The sequence below is a fragment of the Schistocerca piceifrons genome, chromosome 7 (assembly GCF_021461385.2).
Source record: "Schistocerca piceifrons isolate TAMUIC-IGC-003096 chromosome 7, iqSchPice1.1, whole genome shotgun sequence".
Taxonomy (NCBI): domain Eukaryota; kingdom Metazoa; phylum Arthropoda; class Insecta; order Orthoptera; family Acrididae; genus Schistocerca; species Schistocerca piceifrons.
The window spans coordinates 273,750,404-273,772,668 of NC_060144.1; the positions used below are offsets into that span (position 1 = coordinate 273,750,404).

Below are 22,265 nucleotides of genomic sequence, written 5' to 3' on the forward strand. Positions count from 1 at the left end.
TGTCTATTTGCACCAAAGAAGAGCAACATTCAGTGATCCGTTTTTTGTGGTCAGAAGGCATATCAGGGGCCGAAATTCATCGAAGACTTTTGGTACAGTACAGGAACAGTGTTTTGCCACAACGGAGTGTCTATGAATGGATTGACAAATTCTGAAATGGTTGCACAAGTGTTATGCACGATGAAGGAGCCAGACAACCATTTACCACCAGAAATGAAGAAACCTTTGAGCATTCACATGAAATGATTCTCTTAGACAGATGATTAACTATTGTCAAAGTGGCACACTGTCTGCAAATTAGTCACGGTTCTGCCTACAAAATCATCCACAATGGACTTGGGTTTCATAAAGTTTGTACAAGATGGGTCCCAAAACAACTCGCACAGTTGCATAAACAAATGTGCTTGGACATCTGCCAAAAACATTTGGATCTCTGGTAACAAAGGGGACTACTTCTTAGACAGGATCATTACTGGTGACAAAACATGGATCCATCATTATGAGCCGGAGAATAAATGGCAGAGTATGTAATGGAAACATTCAAATTCGCCATGCAAGAAAAAGTTCAAGACCCAACCGTCCGCAGGAAACCTGATGCTTACGGTGTTTGGGACACAAAAGGTCCTGTACTGGAACATTATGGGGAAAGGGTCACAACAATAAACAGTGTACATCACAGTGATATGCTTACTACCAGGATAAAGCCTGCAATTCAAAGCAAAGGCTGAGGGTTGCTGTCAAAAGGTGTTGTGTTGTTCCATGACAATGCCTGTCCACATACTGCTGCCCACACTGCTGAAAAGCTCCAGAAACTCAAATTTGAAGTACTGGATCATCCTCCATATAGTCCCAGTCTTACCCCTTCTGATTATCACTTGTTTGGTCCACTCAAACAGGCATTAAGGGGCCACCAATTTGCCTCGGACAAAGCAGTGAAAGAAGTGGTGCATTCCTGGCTCACAGCTCAACCGAGAACCTTCTTTTATGTTGGCATCAGGAAGCATGTACAATGATGGACCAAGTGCATTGAAACACAAGGAGACTGTGTCGAAAAATTATGTTCTTGTAAGTTTCCCATTTGATTACAATAAAATTTTATAATTACTTTGCAGATAATAATTGACTTACCCTCGTAGTTTTAACTCCACTCCCATGCAGCTTTTAAGCCTCTTTGGTTATCAAAATAATACTAAAGCATGATTAATAACACTTAAAATAAATACTGGGGCTGTGCTTTCATTTTAAATCAGATATAACTGACAACTAGTTTACACAGGAACAAACTTACACAGCTGCTGGAAATGCAGTCCTACAATAATCACTCAGCAGTCATGTAACTGGTTTTTCGTATCTTTCAAACTTTCTGCCATTATGCTATGAATACTATATTAGTACAAAAAAAAACCTTTACAAACTTTTAGTGATGAAGACAATGGAAATTAATAGCTGCACATTCTCATCCTAAGCTTGTATTTGGACAAATAATAATAATAATTATTATTATTTTGTGTGTGCTTCGATATGCAATGGAATGTTTACAATCATATTATTAATTGAAGTTTCTGTAAATGAGATCCAAAGAAATGTTTTTCGTTTCCATATTGCTGACATACAGTTCAACAGAGCAGAGTTATGTTCCCTGAGTCAGCGCCAAGGAGCAGCAGCCTGTTGAGAGGAAGGACAGCCATGGACGTAAGAACACCTTTGAAGGTATCGGATCGCAGGCGAGTTGACGTGTATGAGGCATCCATATCGACAGCAGAATGGACTCCTATTCGGCTAGCTGTGGTCCCTGATATCAGTTCCGATCCATAGCTCATAAGACAGTGAACAGGTTCTGTAGGCCCTCTGCAGCAAAAATCATTTTAGCAGGTAGTAAACAAAAACTGTATAACAAGAAACAATTTTGATATAAAATGTGAACACATAAAGCAACATTAATGACAGCAACAGCAGAAATCCTAAGATCAAAAACCTACCGAAACATAAATGGCAAATCACTTTTCATCTTACAAATGACTTCATTACTGATAAATATAATATAATAAAAAGAAACTGGTGACATTAATGTAATTTAATAAAAGGAAATCAATGCTGTTTTAGTTTCCAAGTTCATATTATTTGTTGAAAGAGAAAGAGAAAAAGAGAGAGAGAGAGAGAGAGAGAGAGAGAGAGAGAGAGAGAGAGAGAGAGAGAGATACATAGATATCGTACGCATACACAAAGTGTGGTAAGAGTGGACACTTCATAGAACTGTGCTGAAATATTGTCTGATCATTTCTCTGTCACTTCCATGTACAACCCTTATAAAGTTACAAAAAGTAACTGATGCAACAGCCTGATGCACAGATTTGCAGTACATAATAAACATGTGTAAAGGATGTGGCAGACAGTAGGGGATTTTAATTTATTATATGAGCTTTCAAATGGTAACTTCATTTTTCCATTGTGACCAAGCCACGGCCAGCAGTGTTAGCTGCCTGTAAATTCTTTCATCCCACAGTCTGGTAACAGGAAGTCAGCACCGAGGAAGGGCACCTTGATCACGCACCTCTTTCATGTGCTTACAAGGTAATGCTGCCCGAGGCGTCGCTTAGCAGGCAACGCTCTGGAAAATTCCATGCCGCCTGCACGGTTTTCTTGATCCTGTCCAATCAGGGTGGAGGAAGCCATGTGGTGCGGCGAATATACCTGGCCGCCTGTCTCCGGGCCCGCTCTCTTGTATTCTAGCTCACTAGCAAGTCGGACGCGCGCCCTGTAGCAGTGTAGACCTTCCCGCTTCTCCCGGTGCTGCAGCACTGTGGACTTAGTTTTGGCAGACAACAACTTTCATTAGCTTTGCAAACTATGGCCCGCCAAACTCTATGCTCTGGCTCACCCTCACCTCCCTAGGCCCATGTGACCCCTTTTTAACATGCTTCCGCCAATAAATAGCCTTTGTCTAAATTTTGTTCTATTCATTTCATAACGCCCACCGTCTGCCCATATGCCCATCCTGTACACATGGTAGCAGTGTAACAATAGTTTACCATTTGACTGTGGATAAAAAAGACTCCTAATAGCTTGCTAAGTCTACATTCTCTTTTACATGGCAGAGATATTGTAGTGGACTCTGAAGAAAACAACCAAGAAGGTGTGGTACACCTATACTAAATATACGAGCCCAAATGTATCAGTTGGAAAAGGAAAACAAAAAGTAATTTTCTGCACTGGAAGAGAAGAAAGAAAACTGTGAACTTTCAAGCTGAGAAGATGTCCTCTCCAGGGATTAAGATGTTCTCAAACTTTATAGGATGCAACACCAACACACACTCACAGAGCAAAAAACCTGCAGCCCAGTTGGCAAGGCTGTGTGATATTATGACAAACTGGAGTGGCGAGGACTGACTTGGTTCACTCATAGGCTGTTAAAAGTCTCTTCTACTATTCCATCTGAGTGGGGTTTTGGGAGATTTCCCGCATTCATCTAGACATACACTGGCCATGGGGTGTTCTTTACTTAACCAACCCAAGAAATGCAGCTTTCAAAACACATTCTGTTCAACTTTAATTATAGCAGTCAACATTAAAAACAGAAAACATGACACTAATGCAATTAATCCATTAACATGATCAGGTGTGAAGTTTTGCATCAAAGTTGAATATGCCATTTTTTTATGTATTTCACTGTTTCTCCACTTTTATGTGAATAAATATGGCAATCTTTTTTGATATTTAACAGAATTTTCTCAAGTGTTTTGCTTTGTCCCTTCCTGTTTCAGAATTTTAATTTTGCAGTTTTAAGCTAATATGATGGGCATATGAATAACTTTTTTGGTGAATATGTTTTCTAGTTTTATTTCATAACTCACTGGATACCTTGATTCAATCATATGACACCTACATTCATATCAATAACATAAAAATATGTACTTTGGATATACTACTGAAACATGTTTACTGCTTAGGTATCAAAGCAATCAAATTCAACACACTAATTAGGTAACTATCAGTCATTTATGTTTTAGCTTGTTGTTGTTGTTGTTGTTGTTGTGGTCTTTAGTCCAAAGACTGGTTTTATGTAGGTTTTGATGCTACTGTATCCAGTGTAAAAAGTCTCTTTGTTTCTGAATAACTACTATGACTCACATCCTTTCAGTAAGTCTTGTCTAATCTAGTTCTTCGGACACGACACATTTTCAGACTCACTGAATCAGTTATATTAAAACTGGCAATTTTAAGATCTTTCCCCCTCATGAGAAAATTTCTGTGGATGTCCATAAAGATGAGCTGAGAGTTTTACTGTACACTCTTCCACGGGCAGATCCCCCAGTTCTATATGGTGCTTAGCCATAATGCCAACAATAGCATCATCCTATATATGGGTTGTAATCTATGCCCTCAATTTCATCAGACTTAGTTAATAAATGTACTGGAAAACTAATAAGAATTAGGTAAGAAAGTATTTAGCTCTTCATGTCACCAGGGCCAGTGGAATGATATCAGTTCAGCATACACAGAACATAAAAAACACTAAGCTGACGATAAGTCTTTCACTATTTATAACGATACTCTTGGAGATGGGAAATGGCCGATGCAGATAAACAGCCCACACTTAGGTGGTATGTGATAAGTGTTAAAGTGATAACATAGCACTATTGGTTCAGGAAGAGATTCATGGTGATGTGTAACAATATATTATTAACTGTATTGACCATGTAGACCTTGCCTGATCACAACTGAAGAATATATTTTATTGGAAGAAGCTACTGCTTGTAAGAGAAGTAAGTGTAAAATTTGCATCACAGCAAGTGCCAAGTTGGTGGCAAAGCTTGTGATCTTTTATACACCCTGAGAAGGAATTCATCAGAGTAGTCTCATAAAACATATCTATCAGACTTGGAAATTTAGAATATTATGGTAGAATGTTATGAAGAACACTTCCACAGAACATTATGTCTGTGCACCATCAAAGAATCGGAAACAATACATACTGAGACAGTGTGTTTGGAAGCAGCACTTGCGGTGGAGGTAGCTGTGGTGAGATTCAGCAGGTACGCTTAAATTCACTGCAAAGTTTTTGCATACAGGATGAAAAGCATTTAAACCGACAAACTCTGGGAGGTTGTAGGGGACATCAAAACAAATATTTTCGCCTAATGTCATTTTTTCCTATGAGGATGATTTAAACTGGTGGAGGCCTTATTATGCTCTTCAGTTGTTAGAAGGCGTATTACGATCTTCAGTTGTAGGAAACTGCTGTCCACCAGTGTAGTAGTGCAGTGTCTCTGTTTACTAATGGACCGATACACCTGGAGTGAGTACACTTATATGGTTGGTGTGTACTACATAGCGCACCACAACAGACGAGCTGCACAGCGGGTTTATCAACAACAATATCCCAATCGCCGTATCCCGCATCATACAACATTTGCTGCTGTGTACCAATGTCTGCGTGAGACCGGGTCATTTAGTAGATTACCTGGACAGGGATGCCATCCCACGGTAAGAACGATGCAATTTGAGGAAGCTGCCTTGCAGCATGTGGAGCGGGATCCTTCAATCAGCACTCGTGCAATTGCACGTAACATGGGGATGAATCCAACGAATGTAAGAACAGTCATTCACGAGCAATTGTTACGTCCATTTCACTTACAGCGTGTTCACAACCTGGAACCAGTTGATTATCCACCCAGAGCACAGTTTTCGCAGTGGTATCTGGAACAGTGTGAAATGCATCCTACATGTCCATCCTCTGTGTTGTTAACCGATGAAGCAACATTCGGGCATGATGGAGTCTTCAACATGCACAATTCGCATATTTGGAGTGAAGATACCCCCATGCCACAATTACTAGCGCTCATCAAGTGCGATTCTTCGTTAATGTGTGGGTCGGTGTTGTTGGGGGCTGTTTAAATGGGCTGTATCTGCTACCTAGGCCATTAAATGGCAAGCACTATTACAATTTTCTGGCCAGAGCATTGCCAGAATTGCTGGAAGACGTCTCGCTCCCTACAAGACAACGCATGTGGTTCCAACATGACGGGGCGCCGGCACATTTCAGTCATTGTGTGCGTTGATTCCTGGAGCGACGGTTCCCAGAAACGTGGATTGGCAGAGGTGGTCCTGTACCATGGGCTGCTCAATCCCCAGATGTGTCCCCTCTGGACTTTTTTGTGTGGGTTAGAGACGTGCAACCTTGTTTACGCAACTCCTATTGCATCAGAAGAGGATCTGGTTGCCCGAATAGTAGCAGCAGCAGGAACAATTCAGGATACTCCTGGGGTTTTTGCCCGTGTAAGACAAAACATGATCCGACAGTGTAACCTTTGTTTACGTGTCAATGGAGGAATTTTTGAAAATCTACTGTAAATGAAATTGGGTTGTGTTAATATGTTGTCTCTTGGTCATAAAAAAATGGAAAAGTGTTTGTTGGTTTAATTAATTTGCCGCCAGAGAAATCTACTCCTAAGTATAGTGAAGGTGCCAACATTGACTCACAAGTCATTTAGTTCATCAATGCCACAGTGTTTGTAAATAGAAGAGAAATTCACAAAATTATTTGAAGTGACTGTTTATTAATTACAAAGCTTAAAAGTCATCTCAGACTTTAATGTGATGCCATGAACCGGCACTCTGGACAACAAATGACTAAAAGCTAAGTGTATGCATGGGAATAATGGATTTGGGGTTCTATATTATTAGTGGGGGCTCGACTTAATGCTGATTAAAATAAATGATGGGTGGATATCAAAGCTATCCTGCAATTTCCAAGACTTAGATTACAGGGTCGAGAACTGTAGGATTTCCCGAAATCAGGCAGGTGTGCACTACACACTGGAGGCTGCTACACACATAGTTGATTGTGTGTGTGGAGCACATAAGGTTATTTTAGACTAGACAAATCTCCATCCAGCCCAAATAACGAAAGCTGTAGGAGACCAAAAAGTATTAGTGTAAGGTTCAAAGCAATGGCACCCCACAAACTACGAGTATTAAAATCATTACAATTAATTGCTGAATCATTCCAAAAAAAGTACCTAAGTATGAAGTGCCCCTAAAAAGCAGTGGAGCTCATGTAATACTAAGTACAGAAGGCTGATTAAAACCCAAAATTGATAGCAATGAGATTTTTGGGGAAAATTTAGGTGTACATCAAATGATAGGCTAATGGTAAATGGACATGGTCTATTTGCCCCAGCACACAAGAAACTCACATCCACCAACATAGAAATCGAAGCTGCATGTGATATTGTTAGGGCTAGACTAATTATTAAGGGAGGGCATAAACATATAACTTGATCCTTCTATTGACTACCACACTCACCTTCTAATGTTGCCAAAAACTTTAGAAACATCTAAGTTAATTGATATGAATGTTACCCAACCATATTGTCATCCTCAGAGGACACCTTAATCATCCAATAATCAACTGGGAAAATTAAAGTTTTGTAAGGGTGGGCATGACAAGATGTCCTGCAAAATATTACTAAATGCTTTCTCTCAGAACAACCAGAACAGATAAGTTTGGAAGCCTACTCATTATGGAAATATACAAGATATAATGGCAATAAATAGGCCTGATGTCTTTGAGGTTGTCCACATTGAAACTAATATCTGTGACCATGAGGCATGGTTATTACTCAAGTGCAAATGGTAACGAAAACAAGAAAAAAGAGAGAACAGCATGTAGAAGAACTATGGCTAAAAGTTTAAAATATCAGTAGCAGCTTCAAACATTTTGCAGATGAAGCAGTTATGAAAAAAGCTTCATAAATATCATTTAGATCATGAGAAGATTGCAAAGTGGTGCAAAGACTGGCAAACTGCTTTAAATGTTCATAAACATAAGATTGTGTGCTTCACAAAGAAGGAAAAATTTAGTATCCTATGACTACATCAATGAGTCACAGCTGGAAATCATCTACTGATACAAATATCTTGGTTTAACAATTTGTAGGGTTGGAAAGACTATATAGGCTCAATCATAGGTAAATCAAATGGCAGGTTTTGGTTCATTAGTAGTGTACTCTGGATGTTACTCAGTCTACACAGGAGATTGCTTATAAAATACTCATGGGACACATCCTACAACATTTCTCAAGTGTGTGGGCCCTGTATTAAATAGGATTAACACGGAATATTGAATGTATACAGAGGAAGGCAGCATGAATGGTCACATGTTTGTTTGACCCACAGAAATGTCAGAGATGCTCAAGAGACTGAACTGGCAGACGTCTGAAGATAAAAGCAAACTATCCCAAGAAAGCCTGCTTATGAAGTTTCAAAAATGGGCTTTAAGTGACGAATCTAGGACTATACTACAGCCCCCTATGTATTGCTCCTGTAGGTACTGCAAGGTTAAGATTAGACTAATTACAGCATGCACAGATGTATTTAATCAAATCATTCTTCCTATGCTCACTACATGACTGGAATGAGAAGAAACCCTAATAACTGGTACAATAGGAAGCACCCTCTGCCATACATTTCACAGTGGTTAGCAGATGACAGATGAGCCTGATCACAAATACAGCTACATAGAAGCTTAAATTTTCTCACACTGCCAAGGGACCATAGACCTTAGTATTTGACATAGATTTCAGTTTGCTACCTCAAACCATTTCTAAGAAAAGAGGGCTTAACGGATGGACAGACAAACAGACAACGAAGTGATCTTATAAAGGGTAACATCTATTTCTACTGATTGAGGGGAGGAACTGTAAAACAAAGTAGTCCGAAACTTTGCACTTTTATTGTTCCATTGACTGTCTCTGTTTACTATTAATGAAATCCCAAACAAACCAAGCAAGACAGTACCACATTACAACATTGTATTACTGCTCAAAGAGATAAATGATCAGAATCATGGTGCATGTAATTAGACTGTGCACAGTGTAATTATCAGATATTAGTTTGAGCTTCAGCCATATTTACAAACTGAACTTGATTTCTGTGACCTGCCTTCCGAAAACATAATTTCTCTTTTTATGAACAATGGGCAGCTAATCAACAGTGTAGTAACAATAAATAGTAATCTTCTTAACTTACTTTTATGTTTAAAGTAAAACTGTTTTATCTGTGTAGTTACTTTTTTTGCAGCTAACAAGCTATTCCAACACCATGATCAAGACAGCTGAGCTATATTGTCATGATGCAAGATAAAAATAAATTAAGGAAGATGCTACGGCATAGACTATGCCTTGTTCTACATGAACTACATTCAAACTCTGTAGAATCAAAATTTCAGTGGCGTAAAATGATGTACTAACTGACTGTTCCATTGGTTCAAGAAAGAACAAAGGTTCACTGACAATGGCTTACAGCAACCAAAAGTTTAAACATTGTTACAGGTTCCTACAACCACTTGAAGAAAATTCTACGATTAATGGTTGAACATATTTATGCATAAAACCTTTCTTGTTCTAACATATATAAAATGAGCTACCGTATTTACCCGAATCTAAGACGCACTCGAATCTAAGCCGCACCTGAAAAATGAGACTCAAAACAAAGGAAAAAAAGATTTCCCGAATCTAAGCCGCACCTGAAATTTGAGACTCGGGGAGAGAAAAGTTTTAGGCCGCACCTCCAAATCGAAACAAAGTTGGTCCATTGTAATATGAGACACAATTTAGGTCGAATGAATGACGATACAGCTACAGTAGTTTGGTTTGAGTCGTAAGCTTTACCAGGTAGCCATTGCTATGCGTCAGGCGCTCCGTCCGTATTTATACGGGTACCCTTCCTTTTCCACGTGCTTCGTCTGGTTTGAATCGATTGCTTATTTTGTTTGATCTGATAAGTGCCGTTTTCTCTGTTATAGGTGTTTACGTCACTCTAAGCTGAAAATGCATCACTGTACTGTGTCATGCATTGTTTGTCGCATTCTGATAGTGCGTGTTTACGGCCTGTCGCTGTTCGCGACATGGCTTGCTTTTGTGCGCGCTACCGCCGCTTACAACTAAAAAGAGGCGAAGCAATGTCAAGAGACTGCTATTTGTTGTTACTTACACTGCTGCTTTCTTTGAGAATGATCAACAAGAACCAAATAATAGGCTGTGTATGATAGAACATGTTCTGAACGAGAGTTAGGCGAAAATTTTTCTCCGTTTGAAAATCTTTGCGGCCGCTTCTTTAGTACATCAAATTCTGCACAGAAATTAGAGTCATCTTAGATTTAAAAATCTAGTCAGTTGCCGTGGTTCATTTCTGACTGTATCACTATTAGGCTAAGAAAAATACGAATATAAACATGACACGATAAGTGTATTCTTCCGCGTTTGCTGTTGTCTCACTCTAGTTTCGTAGTTTATTAGGCAGACAAGATTTAAATGAGACAGCAACAAACACGGAAGAACACATGGCAAAATGTTTATATTCGTATTATTCTTATGGTGAATGGTGAAGAGAATACTGCTTGTGATTCACATTTCATCAGGTTACTGTTAGCAACCATCTCTTCTCACAGATAGGAAAAAATTCAGAACGTAGAGTTGGCCATATTGAAAAACAACCCAAACAGTCTTGCCAGTCGGATTTTCGTAGTACAGTGAAATTCTATTACATTCGAAGATGAACAATACGGAATTTGTATTTACTTCGTTGGATAATGTATGAAAATGCAGTGGTCGAAACTCGGGGCGGAGAAAAAAAAGCTCGTCTTCCACCTTTTTTTTAAATTTATTTACTGACGCAGAGGTTTTGGCGCCAGTATTTATCTTTGATCCTACAAAGCATGCCTGTGTAGCGCTACATATATTCGACGGCAGAAGTTAGTTGTGGCGGCACCTACCAACATTTTTCAGAACTTCCGCTTGCTTTGCGCTCAATTCTAAGCCGCAGGCGGTTTTTTGGATTACAAAAACCGGAAAAAAGTGCGGCTTAGATTCGAGTAAATACGGTACTGTCTGTCTCTAAATATGCTCATGCCAATAAGCCATTAAACCTCTCCCAAAAGTGCACAGAAGTTGCAAGATCAGAAAAACAAAAATAAAAGACACTGCTTTATACTCACTTCATAGGAAAGCAGAACCTGCCATCAACAGCACTCCAAACAGAAACTGCCTGGTCCAGAGAAGAGCTAACAATGGAGTTGCCACCATTTGCTGATATAAGTTGCAGTATCTCTGAGTCATGACCTTTCCAAGAGGCCAGTAGGGCACCTGTGCGGATGTCCAGCATAGACAGGAATCCCGATGACTGTCCAACAGCCACCCATGTGCCTTCAGGCCCAACAGCAATGCATCTTATTAGTCCTGTTGCACTCTGTGACACCTGCAGTGATGGAAAATAGTTTAACTTGCATTCTACTATTATAACTCCCATTAAGGACATTTATGTTACAGATGACAACAGGGTAATTAACTTGAGTTGCAAAGATGATCAATACACATGCAAGTAAATTTTACGAAAGTGATGAGAAGACAATAGCCCTGAAAAACAATCCTCTATGACTACAAATCTGTATTACAAATTTTTCCATTTTCATTTAAGAAAGGAAAAATTCAATAAACATCTCTGTATTCAGTGATAATATGAAGGAAAAATGATCTCAAGGAACTGAATAAATGATATTAACAATACTGGTATGTAGGACAGCAGGAGACAAGATAATCTTTCTAATTACTGGCAAAACTGTAACAGGAAGATGTCTGTTGGGTTTAAAATATTACTTTATTGTGTAAATTACAATTAAGACTCAGAAACAGAGAAAGGAAATCTTTAGCTATTACATTTCATTTGTCACCAATTCAAAGAGTCTTCTCTTAAACCAAGGAACGTTAGCCTAGTCACCACCCTCCCCCCTTTTCTTGTTCTCTCAACTGCCAATAGAAAGTAGGATTAATACAAATATCACACACTGAACATGGTACCACTCAATCATTGCTCCAGTCCTGCTAAGGAAGAGGTGTCTGGTGCTGTCATTTTCAAAGGGTCAGGTGCAGGTGGCACATCATGTCCATCCTTCTTAGTCTCTTGGATACGCAGTTACACTATAATGAAGGCTTATTTTTAATGCAACAATCAAACCACGCATATCAATGTCAAATGTCTTTTCACCATTTGTGAGTACTTTAATGGGGGCAATCATATGGTGACTGTAAAAACTACCTGGCTGCATCATGGCACAGGATACATGTTCACTTTATAACAAGTCTTGAAAAATGAATGCATACTTGGTGCCATGTTCCATGATTATTGTAGGTCAAAACCTGCAGATCTGTGTGTGTAACCATTGCACAAAGCCAGATACTTCATTTTCATTATTGGGAGTGGTATGAACAAATTCTCCAGGTTGTGTGTCCATAGATGATAATTTAGGTCATCTTTGAAGGCAATCTGCAGAGCAAGCAGGACAACCAGTAGAGTCTTCATCCAGAGTCCAAAGGCATGATACCTGAGAGAGGCCTTTAAATCATGATGTAAAACCTCTACTAGTTCATTCAGTAAAGGTTTGTAGCCAGATACCCGAATTCTGTGCAGCTGGTCCCTGCAGTAGCATTCCTAGTGCCTTGAACAGATGATAAACTGTCAGTATTGACCTGTAGCTACACACAGTGGTATGTCAAAGATCACAATCTATTCACAAAAGAATGTTTTGGCAAATCTGCCAATTACAATCAGATAATATGGAGAGGCTTGAATCACTGGTTTGGAGAGTTGAAATTCCAAGTGGGGAGATGACAAGGTGACTAATTTCGTTTCTACCAGATGAAACTTTTCTATCTATCAGGAACAGAACAGAAATTCTAAAGCGTCTAACAGATAATCCATGAGGCAAATGAGACAGACATATAGGTGACACAGCTGTCACTGTCTCAAATGCTTCACTATTATGTTTATTTGTGGCATTGCCAACAACATATGGCATACTTGTGATCTTGCTGGCAGACAAGAGCACAGTGTCCTCACTGGTGTGGCACACCTTGCCAAAGTGTGGTTTTGTGTTTCCCTCCAGCCATTTATACAAGACAATTTTGAAACGTATCAAAACAGGAATTTTGATTAGAGAACCTATAACATTAAGATCGGCTTTGACTTAGCAAATGATGGGAAGGACATTAAGATTCTAACAGGAGCAACTAAAGAAACAGTTTATATACAAGCATTCCATTAATGGTATGAATATAATAGAGGGAAACATTCCACATGGGAAAAATATATCTGGCAGGTCGATAGACACACAAACACAAACATACACACAAAATTCTACCTTTCACAACGAACGGTTGCTTCATCAGGAAAGAGGGAAGGAGAGGGAAAGATGAAAGGATGTGGGTTTTAAGGGAGAGGGTAAGGAGTCATTCCAATCCCGGGAATTGGAAAGACTTACCTTAGGGGGAAAAAAGGACAGGTATACACTCGCACACACGCACATATCCATCCACACATACACAGACACAAGCAGACATTTGTAAAGGCAAAGAGTTTGGGTAGAGATGTCAGTCGAGGCGGAAGTAAAGAGGCAAAGATGTTGTTGAAAGACAGGTGAGGTATGAGCGGCGGCAACTTGAAATTAGCGGAGGTTGAGGCCTGGCGGATAACGAGAAGAGAGGATATACTGAAGGGCAAGTTCCCATCTCCAGAGTTCTGACAGGTTGGTGTTAGTGGGAAGTATCCAGATAACCCGGACAGTGTAACACTGTGCCAAGATGTGCTGGCCGTGCACCAAGGCATGTTTAGCCACAGGGTGATCCTCATTACCAACAAACACTGTCTGCCTGTGTCCATTCATGCGAATGGACAGTTTGTTGCTGGTCATTCCCACATAGAAAGCTTCACAGTGTAGGCATGTCAGTTGGTAAATCATGTGGGTGCTTTCACACGTGGCTCTGTCTTTGATCGTGTACGCCTTCCGGGTTACAGGACTGGAGTATGTGGTGGTGGGAGGGTGCATGGGACAGGTTTTACACCGGGGGTGGTTACAAGGGTAGGAGCCAGAGGGTAGGGAAGGTGGTTTGGGGATTTCATAGGGATGAACTAAGAGGTTACGAAGGTTAGGTGGACGGCAGAAAGACACTCTTGGTGGAGTGGGGAGGATTTCATGAAGGATGGATCTCATTTCAGGGCAGGATTTGAGGAAGTCGTATCCCTGCTGGAGAACCACATTCAGAGTCTGATCCAGTCCCGGAAAGTATCCTGTCACAAGTGGGGCACTTTTGGGGTTCTTCAGTGGGAGGTTCTGGGTTTGAGGGGATGAGGAAGTGGCTCTGGTTATTTGCTTCTGTACCAGGTCGGGACGGTAGTTGCGGGATGCGAAAGCTGTTTTCAGGTTGTTGGTGTAATGGTTCAGGGATTCTGGACTGAAGCAGATTCGTTTGCCACAAAGACCTAGGCTGTAGGGAAGGGACAGTTTGATGTGGAATGGGTGGCAGCTGTCATAATGGAGGTATTGTTGCTTGTTGGTGGGTTTGATGTGGACGGACGTGTGAAGCTGGCCATTGGACAGATGGAGGTCAACGTCAAGAAAAGTGGCATGGGATTTGGAGTAGGACCAAGTGAATCTGATGGAACCAAAGGAGTTGAGGTTGGAGAGGAAATTTTGGAGTTCTTCTTCACTGTGAGTCCAGATCATGAAGATGTAATCAATAAATCTACCAAACTTTGGGTTTGCAGGCCTGGGTAACCAAGAAGGCTTACTCTAAGCGACCCATGAATAGGTTGGCGTATGATGGGGCCATCCTGGTACCCATGGCTGTTCCCTTTAATTGTTGGTATGTCTTGCCTTCAAAAGTGAAGAAGTTGTGGGTCAGGATGAAGCTGGCTAAGGTAATGAGGAAAGAGGTTTTAGGTAGGGTGGCAGGTGATTGGCGTGAAAGGAAGTGCTCCATCGCAGCGAGGCCCTGGACGTGCGGAATATTTGTGTATAAGGAAGTGGCGTCAATGGTTACAAGGATAGTTTCCGGGGGTAACAGACTGGGTAAGGATTCTAGACGTTCGAGAAAGTGGTTGGTGTCTTTGATGAAGGATGGGAGACTGCATGTAATGGGTTGAAGGTGTTGAACTACGTAGGCAGGGATACGACTGACATCTCTGCCCAAACTCTTTGCCTTTACAAATGTCTGCTTGTGTCTGTGTATGTGCGGATGGATATGTGCATGTGTGTGAGTGTATACCTGTCCTTTTTTCCCCCTAAGGTAAGTCTTTCCACTCCCGGGATTGGAATGACTCCTTACCCTCTCCCTTAAAACCCACATCCTTTCGTCTTTCCCTCTCCTTCCCTCTTTCCTGATGAAGCAACCGTTGGTTGCGAAAGCTAGAATTTTGTGTGTGTGTTTGTGTTTGTTTGTGTGTCTATCGACCTGCCAGCGCTTTTGTTTGGTAAGTCTCATCATCTTTGTTTTTAGATACATTCAATTAATGGGATAGAGAGAGTAAAGAAAAACCTTATGACAGGGAGATTAAACAAGAAGAAATGACTGAGTGCACTGACATGTTAGAATTTGTATAGCCTGTTAATAATTTTAAATTTAATGACAAAGTTTTTAGCTGCAGGGCAGACTAACCATGGGGATTAACCTGAAAGGGACTCTTAACTGCCATCCATTTGGCTGCAATCTCATCACAGGAGCTACCCTGGGATTTGCTCAAAAAGATTTACAGATTCCATATGAAATATAAATTTGGATAGCTGAAAGATAATGGTGCCATAACAGCTCCACCAATTCGTTCAGTAAATAAGTATTAATTTGTGATCTATTACCATGACCTCAGGATATGCTGTGATAACCAGAAACAGCTCTTACAAATTTACAGAAAACTTAGTAAGTGTATTTTCTAGTTTAAGAATAGATTTTAACAACACTTCCAACATTTTTATTATTCATATAGTATTATCATTAACAAGGAGAAACACAAACAGCTACCACTTGATCTGTATTTGGTGACACTAATAATACTTCAAGAGGAATACACAATATTTTAGGAGGTAACAATATAGACTAATCTGAATAAAACATTTCATATAACATGTCCAATTTTTATTGGTTACAGAGATACAGCTGTTAGAATATAATCCACAAAAATACTCCCAGAAGCTGTCAAATAAAGCAAATGATTGAGTTCAAAGTTAGTTTTCACAAATTTAAGCTCCAACTTCAATCCACATTTGAATTTTGACGAGACTGCATGTAGCTCTTGTGAGGTTGTATTGGTGTTCTTTCATGAGAGCAGCACTGTTAATAATCAGAATGATCAATTTGTCTTTTGTGATTACTTTTTCTTTGTAGACTTCATCTTTCAACTATCGCCTCAGGCAAAAATCTAAAGAGGTAAGGGACAATGGTGGCCAATAAAATGGTCATTTCTGCCTACCCATTTTCCAGGGAATGTTAAGTTTAGATTATGTGTCACTTGATGACAAGAATGTGCAGGAGCAACATACCCATCCTTGTAGCCATAATAATCTCCTCCAATAATGCTGGAAGCTCATTTTAGAAATTCTAATTAACCGGGCACAGTAAGATGACACTGTAACACAACAAGCCCAATCAATTGATTGTCATAACCACACCACATATTATAAGAAAAACTTTCTTGAAAATGAGTCTTGACAGAGGATGTGAGTTTGCATTGGATGACCAATGGAGTTATGAGTGTTACTGATACCAGTAAGCAGTATTAATGGAATTATTCAGAGATTTGCAATTAGGTAATGACAAGATTCCAGCTACCTTCATCTCCTCCCTGAAGAAGTTGAAATTACTGTAAATGATACTTAATGTCGACCATATTCCTATATGTGGAGCACCATTATGTGTAGAAATTCTGTGTGTGTTTGTTGAAGGACTACATTCTGTGTTGTTTTTGTGGCCTTTAGTCTAAAGGCTGATGTGATATAGCTCTCCACACTAGTCCATCTTGTTCAAGCCTCATCATCTCTGAATAACTACTACTGCAACCAACGTCCATTTGAACCTACTTACTGTGTTCCTGTCAAGGTCTCTCTTCACAGTTTTCACCCCCCACACTTCTCTCCATTACTGACTTTTCCTTGATGTCTAAGGATGCATTCAATTGGCCAGTTCCTTCTTCTAGTCTAGTTGTACCATAAATAATTTCTTTTACCCCTAGTTAAGCTCTGGGCCTCCTTATTAGCTATTCGATCCATCCATCTAATCTACAGCACCACATTTCAGAAGTTTCCATTCCCTTCTTGTCTGAACTGCTTATCATCCATGTTTCATTTCTGACCAAGACTATTATCCAGATGAAGGTCTTCACAAAAAACTTCATAACAGGTAACCCTTCAGCACCACATGGTTTTTCACAACATGAGGGGACGTGTGGTGCACTTTGTACACATGTAAAGAAAAGCTGTCTTTATGTTACTGAGGTAAACATGTATGAACAAAATTACAGTTCACGCTTAGTTTAATTACACAATAAAAAAATAGGCCTTTCACTGTATCACTTTGTTGCTGCACCCAAGTTTTACCCCACAGTAATGAACCATTCAAAGCATTAAACAGTGCTGCTGCATTAGATCCCTGCCACTCACTTATTTGATTACTAATTACCTTGTAGATAACTGCCCCATTGTGGGATTGGGCTGTTAGCTCTGAATCTGGGCCATTTTCTTCCATGGATCACTAATTTTGTCTTACCTAGGTTGCTATTTATTTTATATTACTGCTGATCACTTGAATGTATGGCAACACAACTATTACTGTGTTAACTGATGCAATTATGAAGGAATAGGTAGAGGCTGGAAACTGTAAAACAACAATGGAACAGTACAAAACAATATTATTTGTGATTTCCACACTTCATACCCTCTCAAGGGTTAAATTTATTTTCCTCTTTCTCAGAAATGTTTTTTGTGCTATTGCAAGTCTACACTTTACGAGCACCATCCAGGAAATAAGGAACATTTGCACACACAGTCCGCACATCTGTCTTGTGGCAGCCCCTCATAGGTTTCTGGTGTTCAGTGTTATGTGGACAGGTGCTGTATATGGTTCAAGTCAGACCCTATCACATGATAGGTGTAGAGATAGCTGTGACAACTGTGAATTCCACAGAGTGTGAGGTGTTAGATATTCATCTTCTGCAGCCAGAAAATGTTATACCCTGTGACACCCACTGCAGACTTGTTACCGTTTATGGCGAAAGTGTAATGAAAGCAACCAGTGTCTGAAAGTAGTGCTTAATGTTTAAGAATGAGAGAAAAGATGTTCAAGACTAAGAGGAATCAGGGTGATCCTCCATCATCAGAGAGGCACCACAACAAAAAGGTGGATTGTATCATTAAAGAGAATCGGCAATTCATGATCAGCAACATGCACGGACAACGTCAGGAAGTGTGTCGTTCAACTGTGCTTTGAAAATGTCACTCAGCACTTAGGATACCACAAAATCGGCACACAGTGGGAGCCATACGTGCTCACAGATGACCCGAAAGCTGTGAAAATGGGTGCTGCATTAGCTTCCATAGAGCATTACAAAAGGGATGGCAACACATTCATTGACCAGAACGTTACAGGAGATGAAACCCAGGTTCCTCACAATGCCCCTACAAAGAAGCAACAGTCTATGGAGAGGAATCATCCTCAATACCCACAGAAGCCTCACAAGTTCAAACTAATTGCATCAATTCACAAACTGATGGCTTCTGTGTTCCAGCATAACATCAAGTGCCAGCATGTTGGCCTGAAACATAACAGCAGAGAACACTGATGTCAGTCAATAGTACACTGACTAGGACCACACAACGATGGGAGCAGCCCCTGTAGAAAGAGAATATAAACGCTGCTCCAGCTAGCCTCAGATACACTAGAAGAGCCTCAATAGAAGAAGAGCCTTGATCCACACTATTTAGCTCTGACTTGTGATCTATATTATTTGCTTGCAGGGAAATTGCATATATCAAAGGACATTGATTATTTGCATGTTGTCAATTGTTTGCAACACCTCTTTGTAAAGAGGCAAAGTTAAGTACTGTCAATTCAATTTACTGTTATAAACTCCATTAATATGATGTGCTTGAATGTTGTCTAGCTAACCGAGAAAACAGCTTCCTAGGCAACCTACATTAAACGAGTGGGCAGGATCTCACATTCTGTATTCTGTGACAGTGGAAGGGTCCTACTCATCAATTTTGTGTCCCACAACACAACAATCAATAGTGATGCTAAATGTGTTACCCATCAACATCTTCATCAGGCTATCCAAAACTGCTGAAGAGGTAAGCTCTCACATGGAATTGTTCTCTTATACAACAATGCATGTCTGCACATGGCTATATTGCTTAGCAGACACGAACCTCATTGCAAGAGAAATTCCTACAGTCTGAACTTGGCATCATTGAACTTTTTCCTGTTTCCAAAAGTGAAAGAGCATCTTGTTGGTAAATGCTTTACAAATGATGAAGACCTGGAGGACGCTGCTGTGACATGGTTGAAAAGGCAGGTGGCCACATGGTATGAAGAGGGTACATGTGCCTTAATGTCAAAGGCGACTATGTGGAAAAGTAGACCAGTATGTGACAGAATGTGTATATTCAGCTTCTGTATTATTATTATTATTGTTATTATTATTATTATTGTTATTAAAGAATATCTTGGTGTGGCAAAATGTTCTTTACTTTCTGGAGGTCCCCTTATAGCCTCTACTTTGGATGTCATTTATTTTGCTGCCTAAATAGCAAAACTCATCTGTTACTTTTAGTGTCTCATTTCATAATATAATTTCCTCAGTACCACCTGATTTAATTTGATTACATTCCATTTTTCTCGCTATACCTTTGTTGATGTTATATCTCTTTTCAAACTACTACCAACCGAATAATTTTTATACTTCATTCACACACTGTTCATTTGCAAGTATAGATGACTGCTGGACACTGTACCAATCTCATAGACAGTTTAGTGGAAACATGAGTAAAAACTCTTCAACCAGGTATTCTTCCATTAGGAAATTGTCTACTGTATTCTCTACATGTAGCAGCAGCATTTCCATTACAAAACTCTCAAACAGATACCATAGTGGTATATTAAGCACTTAAAAAATACATGCAACAGGCTTAAACAATACAGTAAAATTGGTCAACAAATTATAACCACAATCATAACTGAAAAATTCAATTATGCAAACTTAGGTACAACTTGAACTTTACAGCAAAAATGACAATCAACAGAGCAACTCACTTCAACCTATCTCAGTAATCAGTTATATCTCTGTAAATGGTACAAATTGGACACATAATATATGGAATGTTTTATGTGAAATATTCTGTATTAACACCTCCTACAATATTTGAATATTTACTATTTCTCCTGAGACACCCAGTGTGTGTGTGTGTGTGTGTGTGTGTGTGTGTGTGTGTGTGTTTTACAGAAAACAGAGAAAAAATATAGCCACAATAGTTCCATAGCATCCACACAGAAAATTTCTCTTTAGTCTTATTGGTGTTTATACTACTGTGCAAAATACAAATTTATTGTGCCCAAATATCTCACCTATTACAAAAAACTTTGGTGACATAATTAAAATGTAACTATAACAGAGTTATAATAGGTAATAGATGATAGAAATATGACTACATAAAATGTCAATAAACTAAACTACACAAACATATTAAACACTAACTGAACAAGTGATTTACCTTCAGTTCATTGACAAAAGAACAGGTTCGTGCATCAACAAGCCGCAGTGTAGTGTCTGTAGTGGCCGCAAGCAGGACACGGCTTGGTGGTGGCAAAGCCTGAAGGACATTGACAGGTGGGTAGCGTGGTGAGTTCATATGAGCAATTACACTTCCCATAAATGGGTCCCATATATGGATGATTGAGTCACACGAGGCAGCAAGCCGTAGTGACTCTATAAGTGCCACTGCCAGTACACACTTACGGTGACCAGTATAAGTCCATCGACACGGGGAAACAGCAGTTCCATCACCCTAAAATAAATAAAAATGGAAATTAATCAAGAATTTAAAAAGGGTCAGAGATACTCAGGATTATTAGTTAGTAACATGATTACATCACTGCACACTTTTTTTTCCTTTCATGAAAACTCTAATTAAATAAGGCAAAAAAGAATATGATTATTATGTGGAACAGAATCATGGGGAAACTATGCTGTAATTTCGCCTGAGGGCATGCAGCTCTACTGTGTGCTTAAATGATTATATTCCGGAGGTAAAATAGTCCCCCATTCGGTTCTCCGAGTGGGGACTACTCAGGAGGACATAGTTATCCGGAGATATAAAATTGGCATTCTACAGATTGGAGCATATGTCAGATTCCTTAATTGGGCATGCAGGTTAGAAAATTTAAAAAGGGAAATGGATAAGTTAAAGTTACAGCGGGGATTAGTAAAGTTCGGTGGCACAAGGAACACAAATTCTGGTCAGGTGAATACAGGGTTATAAATATAAAATCAAATAGGGGTAATGCTGGTGTAGGTTTAACAATGAATAAAAAACAGGAATGTGGATAAGCTACTATGAACTATAACTAAAAGATAAGCGTAGAAAAATTTTGTGGACAAATTTCCAGAATTTTTTGGACAGAATTCATACATGATGACACTGCAAGCCAAAGATGAAGAGAGAGAGAAAGTATACAAGGATATTGAATGGATAATTCAGTATGTAAAGGGAGATGAAAACCTAACAGACATGGGGGACTGGAATACGGTTGTAGGGGAAGGAGTAGAAGAAATGACTACGGGAGAATATGGACTTGGTACTAGGAATGAGAGAGGAGAAAGATTAATTGCATTCTGCAATAAATTTCAGCTAGTAATAGCAAATACTCCGTTCAAGAATCAAAAAGAGGAGGAGGCATACTTGGAAAATGTTGGTAGATATGATAAGATTTCAGTTAGATTACATCATAGTCAGGTAGAAATTCTGAAATCAGATATTGAATTTTAAGGTGTAATGAGGACCTGATATAGACTCAGATCACAGTTTAATAATGATGAAGAGTAGGTTGAAGTTTAAGAGACTAGTTAGGAAGAATCAATGTGCATAGAAGTTGGATATGGAAGTACTAAGAAAGGAAGAGGTATGCTTGAAGTTCTCAGAGCTATAGGTACTGCAATAAGGAATAGATCAGTAGGTGGTTCAGCTGAAGAGGAATGGGCATCTCTAAAAAGAGCAATCATAGAAGTTGGAAAGAAAACAGTTGGTACAAAGAAGGCAACTGTGAAAAAACTATGGTTAACAAAAGAAATACTTCAGTTGAATGATGACACAAAGAAATACAAAATGTTCATGGAAATTCAGGAATACAGAAATACAAGTCCCTTAGGAGTGAAATAAATAGGAAGTGCAG

General features: G+C 39.5%; 1 protein-coding gene across 1 annotated transcript in view; it reads right to left on the minus strand.

The window, feature by feature from the left end:
- Positions 1–1,094: 1,094 nt before the first annotated feature.
- Positions 1,095–22,265, minus strand: part of LOC124805125 (WD repeat-containing protein 81) — a 303,608-nt gene continuing 282,437 nt past the window's right edge. The window contains exons 25-27 of the mRNA XM_047265582.1: positions 20,588–20,881; positions 10,997–11,256; positions 1,095–1,848 (exon numbers count right to left, since the gene is read on the minus strand). Coding sequence (XP_047121538.1) covers positions 1,617–1,848; positions 10,997–11,256; positions 20,588–20,881 — 786 coding nt within the window. The 3' untranslated portion in view covers positions 1,095–1,616. The remainder of the gene's footprint in view (positions 1,849–10,996; positions 11,257–20,587; positions 20,882–22,265) is intronic.